This window comes from Sipha flava, unplaced genomic scaffold (genome assembly GCF_003268045.1).
Source record: "Sipha flava isolate LNK unplaced genomic scaffold, YSA_version1 36_pilon_pilon, whole genome shotgun sequence".
Taxonomy (NCBI): Eukaryota; Metazoa; Arthropoda; class Insecta; order Hemiptera; family Aphididae; genus Sipha; species Sipha flava.
Genome location: NW_020273076.1, coordinates 1,860,842 through 1,867,704, shown reverse-complemented (window position 1 = coordinate 1,867,704; position 6,863 = coordinate 1,860,842). Strand labels below are relative to the sequence as shown.

Sequence of the window (6,863 nt, the reverse complement as noted above, 5' to 3'; positions counted from 1 at the left end):
GAATTAAAACTAATTTTGAATTTTGTATTTTTTTTTATTTAAATTTATATTTGTTAATTTTTGAGAGCAAATTACAGTAATTTTAAGCTCATAAACATCCAAGCCCTACTTATTAATAATTTTTAACCTCAGCAATTATTTTGACCCAATAGTTAAGCGTTCCATTAAAATTCTCGGAGAATGTTGAGGAAATCAGTTTTAAGTCCCTATCCCAAACTTAAATCTTACCGTCACAATACAAAAAAATTCGGATTTATACACACGTATATACGCCGTCCAATAACAGTAATAGTATTTGATTTGTTATAGTAATAATATTATAGTTTAGGATACTCACGTATGACGTTGTTAAACATTTTGCATGTAAGATATTTAAGTCTTACTTTTGTAGTTTGAGAATTATAAAAATTATTATGGCGACAAATTATGACGTTGTAGATTTTTCTAGCAACAATCTGTACTGAAATAGAAGACACAGAGGGTTGAACGACGTTCAACGGATGTTGGATGAATTCTGCGCAGTATAAATTCCAAGGAAGTCGTAATTTATCAATTTTGTCTTCGAAAATAAATTGAAAGTATTTTACTTAGGTTTGATGTAAGTTATCAAATGAAAAATTTCAAACTGTTTGAGGTACTAAGAATACTTAATTTACTTAGATACAAAGTTTCAAACTTAAAAATGATATATACACAATAAACAATAAAGGGAACATTACAAAAGGAACAGAACAAGGAACATTTATTTGACAATGTAATGATCTTTAACATATAAACACCATTAATAATTGTATATTTTTAGAGTTATCAGTGCATTCTTAGTAGTTTTAAATTACCTAAAAAATGTTCAAAAATTAATCATATTAGAATATGAAATAAACAACTTACATTTTGTAAAAGATACAAAGAGACCACAATATTTAAAATACAGTAAAACCTCGTTAAAACGCTCCCGCTTATTACGTGGATTTTTTCCAGTTCTATAACACCTATAACCATAAATATTATATCGCCTATAACGCTATCACACATAATACGCGGTTTTATGATTTTCCCTTCGAGAGCGTCTTAATGAGGTTTTCCTGTAAATATTTTGACAAGTAATTTTCATTGAAATACATCAAGATGTTAGTTATAATTTTATAACACAAATGAGACAAAATATAAAAATTTTCAGTCATTTGCCAATTGCTTTTAAATGCAGTGTATATTGTCATCTGCTTTCAATGACGGTTAAACCCAGTCATTAATAGTAGACATATAACTCACTATTGCTACAATAATATAATAATAGTATTCCATCACTATTGAAAGCAATAGCTAGGTTGAGAAGTTACGAATAAGTGCCTGTTGATTTCTCAGAGATATATTATGGACGCTTAACGCCAGGTTGAACGAAGTTACAGTATGCGATATCAACATGAGATTAGGTACTATGAGTAGTTAATAATGTCATATTGAGAGGTTAATAATGTTAGTACATAAAGATTAACGGAACTTCTCATTTTCTGCACACAGACTTCGCAATGATTGTTGTCCAGAAAGTAAAAAAAAAACGGTAAGAAGTTTAATTCACGCACGCCAAGATTCGAACCATTCACCCCTAATCTACCTATTCCTAAACCTATACTACTGGAACACCCTATCGAGACACTTAGCAATAAATAAGTTAGTATATTAAAAGTAAAAGTAAACAGACTAGTTTATAAATAATGCGATGATGGTTTTTTATATCGAAACTGGTGGTAAATATACTTGTATTTGCAATACATTTTTATTTTTACGATACATTATAATATATAAACTATTTGGTATTATTAGGAATAATTTTCAATCAATTATTTAGGTGTATAATTTATTATATTCATATTTAATAATAAATACTTTACTACTTTATTGTCGTTAAATAATTTATATTAGATATTTCAAATAAAATAATAAATGTGCAACGTAGTAATGTAGTATATATTATAGGTATAGTCGTAGTTATTCAAACATAAAACGTAAAATGAAATGTAATAAAATAGCGAGCAACGACCACAAAATAAAATAATAAATCATAAACCACAACCAAACCATAAGTATACAGTTCGACAACGACCGTCGGGATGACAAAAATATACAATATTCCATAACACATAATTATATATATAACAATATTAATTATAACAATATCAATATATTCGAAAAGATGGCAATTAGAATGATACGATTTGATATGATGTTGCGGGTAAAACCCTTCGTGGTAATTCTTATAATTTATTATTATGCAGCCCCAACGTACACAACACATCAATAAATGTGCGTTTTTTTTATTTACTTCGATCATACTATTATGTTTATTATAAGCATAATGAAAATGTTAAATATAATCTTATTTTATAGATTTACCAATTCAACAAAAACCCATAGTCCCATAATTACTAGAAGCACGACCGGTACTGTTTGTATCATAGTTATAACTATAGTCTATAACAACGTTTCCCAAAATGTGGTCCGTGAACGTAAATTTAAAATATACAAAGTATAATTATACATTATTGTTTTTTAATTTTTATTTGTATTAAGGGGTCCGGTAGAAAAAAACTTTGGGAAACGCTGGTCTATAATAATAATAATAATATAATGTACTGAGCAAATTAAAACGGGTATTTCAAATCATGTTTCGTTAATTTTAAGACTGCAAGAAAACGTTAAATACATATATTTTGTTCTTTTTTCACTTAACATGGTCATTACTCATTACCAAGGCTCGGAACTTTATGCGCTAAAAAGTTCTCAAATATGCGCATACATATGCGTCAAAAAACATCATAATATGCGGTAAAATATGCAGTAAAAATTTGGAAAATATGCAAAAATATGCAATTTATTAAATAAAAAATAAATTTTATACACAAAGTTTGAAAATTAAAATTAAGTACATGAGAAAATAAAATTTAAAAAAAAATAAACTTTTTGCACACTTGTTTGTATTGCTGTCTGCCTGTATATCTTCAAAAAACTTTAACCTTCTTGATTTCCTACTAAAAAAAATTAGAATTATTAAATGTTTAAACAATTAGATAGGTTATTTTTTACCCGTGTTGCACTGAAGTAAGAGGTGTTTCCTTATGTTCTCGAGTTTAAATGATCTCCGATTGTCCGTCAAGAGATTTTTATAAATCGAGAAAGATCTCTCCACATCAACCGATGTAATTGGAGCAAACTTGTAAAAACTTAAATCATTTGTGGTAAGATCTTCATGTAGATCATCCATGTTGTCACTTTCTCCTCCAATTATTTTTGATATCTGTTTTAGTATTTTTAATCCGCTGTTTTTGTTTAAAACCGTTTCAAATTTCTTATACACTTTTTGCCCATCATAACCCTGAGCCATTTGTAACTGAACTTGAACTTTTTCCAGAATATCTAAGGATTCAGCTAAAGGCATATTTTTGCTTTGTAATTTTAAAATTGAATCTGAAAGTACTTTAAAATTTGATTTTATGTATACTAGATTACTTTTGACACATGTTTTTACCAAATTTTTTTTTGCTATTTTTATACTTAAAGCGTATTCTGAGTCTAACATTTCTACAATTTCACAAATTTGTTTGTAATATTCGCAGTAATAAATGCTAGCATTTAGCCACGTGCCCCAGCGTGTGATAACTGGCTCTGGTGGTAAGGGAATATTCGGGGCATGTGTCTTGAATATCTGAACACGCGATGGCGATTTTTTAAAAAAATTTTTGACATTTGATATAATTTTATCGATTGTGCTAAATTGTCCACGTACCTCTTCAGCAGTCCTATGGAGACCATGCGCTGCGCACGTCACATGTACCATTTTTGAATATAACGCATTAAGTGATTTCCCACACTTAACCATATAAGGCGCCGCATCCGATAGAAATAATAACACGTCATCGTGTTTGATTCCGTCAGGCCACAAAATACTGAGCGATTTGTCGAAAAATTTGCATATGGTAGAGTGGTTTGTTTTTTCTAATGCGTCGGTATTTAATAAAAATATATCACCTGCTCTATCTTCTTCTAGAGTTCCTATTATGGCGTTTGCAATTTGTCTTCCCTCAGCGTCAGTCGTCTCATCGATCGATATCCAAATTTTTTTTAAAAACACACGTTGTCTTATGTTTTTCATCATTTCCTCGTAACAATCATCAAGATAAAACTTCTAAGTCTCGATTCAGTGGGGACATCTTTTTGTGTGTATAGATGTAAGAATTGACGAAACTCTGTATTTTGTAACTTGTTAAGCGGAATATTAGCTGATATAAAAGCTTTGCATAAATCCATATTAAAGTCGATTTTTTCGACGTTAGATTTGTTAATAGCTGTTGGCTGTTTTTTGATTTATTTTACGTTCTACAGCACGACGATGTTTTTCTGTTTTTATGTGCTGTGTAATACTAGATCGTCTTTCGGGATCCATTTTCACTTCGCAAAGTTTGCAAAATAGAACTACATTATCAATAGAGAATACATCTTCACCGAACTCAGAGCTTAAAGATTTAAGGCGTCGTGACAATGATTGCTTATCTTTAGGCATCGTTAAATCAGAAATATTAAAAAAATAAAATTATCACTGCGACACGCGACGGGCTTAATACTGACGACTGACTAATGTGCACTCGAAGGTCGCACTGTACAGTGAAACCGGTACGCACGTAGACCGTAGTATTACAAGTTGTAATAATAATACTAATTTACAACGAACAGAATTAATATGGTGTATAAATACTGATAACAACCTAATGGTTAAACATAATTGTTTACAAATTTCCTAGGGTTCATATATGAAATATATGAATGCCGTGTTAAATTTGGATAAAAATAAATACGGGCCAGCCGGTCGGCAGTAACTATTTCGAGTTCTCAGTACTAGAGATTATATAATATTATTGTTAAATGCATTGGGAGCAATATAAGAATATCTAACGACATATTTTTCGATAAATTTATTTTGTAAAATATCTAATTTTATTTTGTTAACTATAATTAAATTGTATAAATGTAAAAAAAAAAATTGTTTTCGTTAAATCTATGAAATATGCATAAAAATGTTCTAAAACCTAAAATATGCTAATTCGTACAAAAAATGACGAAATATGCAAAATTATGCAACAAAAATTTTTATATTTGAAATATACGTAGTATGGATCAAATTTGTATCGAACCAGAAGTTCAATATGCACTTTCTAAACAAATATGCAAATGCCTAAAGTTCCGAGCCTTGCTCATTACAAACTTAAGTACGCATGGAAGTCCTTATTGAAACTAGATTATCCCTAACTTCATGCGATGACACATAGAAATATAAATATGTAATCAATTTTCGGATCCAAACAGTACTTCGCATACAGATTAATAATTTACATTACATCTTCAATCTAAATGTGCCTACGTATAGAATCCTTTTTTGCGATACGTTTTTAGTGATGCTCATGAGATGAGTAATGGATATAAAACAGGGAGATCACATTTGAGATCTAAACAGAATATCACATAATAGCGGAAGTCATATTATTGTACACCGGATGATATATAAATATACTCCACTGTAAAAAAAATCAAATGGCCAGTTTTGCAAGAGCTACTACATTTTGAAAAATATAATATTTAAGAATAACCGTATCAAACTAATTCAAAAAAATAATTTTTACTAACAAGAATGGCTTAATATTCTAGATATAAATAAAAGTAGTCAATTAAAAAATAATTCAATGAAAATTATTTTAAACTAAATATAATGAAATGTAATCATGATAGTTCATGAATCATTAGTATCTTTAATATTAGTAATAAAAAAATACTTAGACTTATCACAAAGTATATTACATTCACAAACGTGTACACTACATTAAATGTATCTAAAGATTGATTAACAAAATTGAAAACTTAGATAAAAAAAAAGTATTACATATATATATATATATATATATTTTTGAAATACATAATTTAGAATATCTAATACATTAGATTTAAGTTGTACTTATAGTAAGATATAGCTTAACCAATGAAATACATTTACAAATATCTCTACATGTTAGAATTCAGTATAAAGTTTATAGTAAATAAATATTATAGTATGAAATAAACTATTTAAATTTAAGGTAACAATAATGAATATTAATTTGTCAATACACATTAACATATTTTAACTACATAACACACCAGCATTTAAATGAATATATCCTTACAGATCTGAGATGTTTCGTTTTATTTAAGAATTCTAATCAAATAAACTTCTATGGATAAGTTGACTACTCAGATTATTTACAACCGAAGGCAAAGGATTTAAAATGTTCATAAAAAATTAACACATACAGAAGTTAAAAAAAAAAGTAATTAAAACAATATAATGTGTTAAATAAATACCATAAACAACTTTTCTGAATTTGTACAAAGAAATGAAAAATATTTAAATAACATTTTTTAGTTTAAATTAAATATTGACAACTTTAAAAATACAAATGTAATTTATTTGTTTAGTAGAATATATTAAATTTTGACAAAAATTAGATATTTAAAGTAAATTTATCTTATCCCCAAAACCAAAATGTGAATTATAATTACATAAGAACATTAAAAAAGTAACTAACACAATTTATTAAATAAAATTTCAAAAAAATTATAGGCTAACTCAAATAAGAAAATTATTCATTAAAATGTTTGTATTTCATTTAATTTAGCCATGAGATACTACATATGATTCTTAATAAAAACAACTACAAAGAATTAAAACATACAAAAATATTACTTATCACATCACTAGTATATAATTAAAACATTATATAAAATAATATTAAGTAAACCACATATTTTTGTACTTAAAATATTATTAATTATTTATAAGG

General features: G+C 27.5%; 1 protein-coding gene across 2 annotated transcripts; it reads right to left on the bottom strand.

The window, feature by feature from the left end:
• Positions 1–2,887: 2,887 nt before the first annotated feature.
• Positions 2,888–4,170, bottom strand: LOC112687909. 2 transcript variants are annotated; one of them, XM_025560895.1, is made up of 2 exons: positions 3,082–4,170; positions 2,888–3,026 (listed from the first exon to the last, which is right to left on the bottom strand). In XM_025560895.1, the coding sequence occupies exons 1-2, from the start codon at positions 4,148–4,150 to the stop codon at positions 3,007–3,009; spliced, it is 1,089 nt and encodes a 362-aa protein (XP_025416680.1). In that variant the 5' UTR covers positions 4,151–4,170; the 3' UTR covers positions 2,888–3,006. The 2 variants fall into 2 exon arrangements, with proteins under 2 accessions (XP_025416680.1, XP_025416681.1); XM_025560896.1 differs by having other exon boundaries at positions 2,888–3,023.
• Positions 4,171–6,863: the final 2,693 nt, after the last annotated feature.

Excerpts from the sequence above, each read along its gene's own strand:
- LOC112687909 (XM_025560895.1), bottom strand. The coding sequence starts at position 4,150 with ATGATGAAAAACATAAGACAACGTGTGTTTTTAAAAAAAATTTGGATA. Across the intron at positions 3,027-3,081 it reads CTTACTTCAGTGCAACACGG|TAGGAAATCAAGAAGGTTAA; the intron begins GTAAAAAATAAC and ends AATTTTTTTTAG.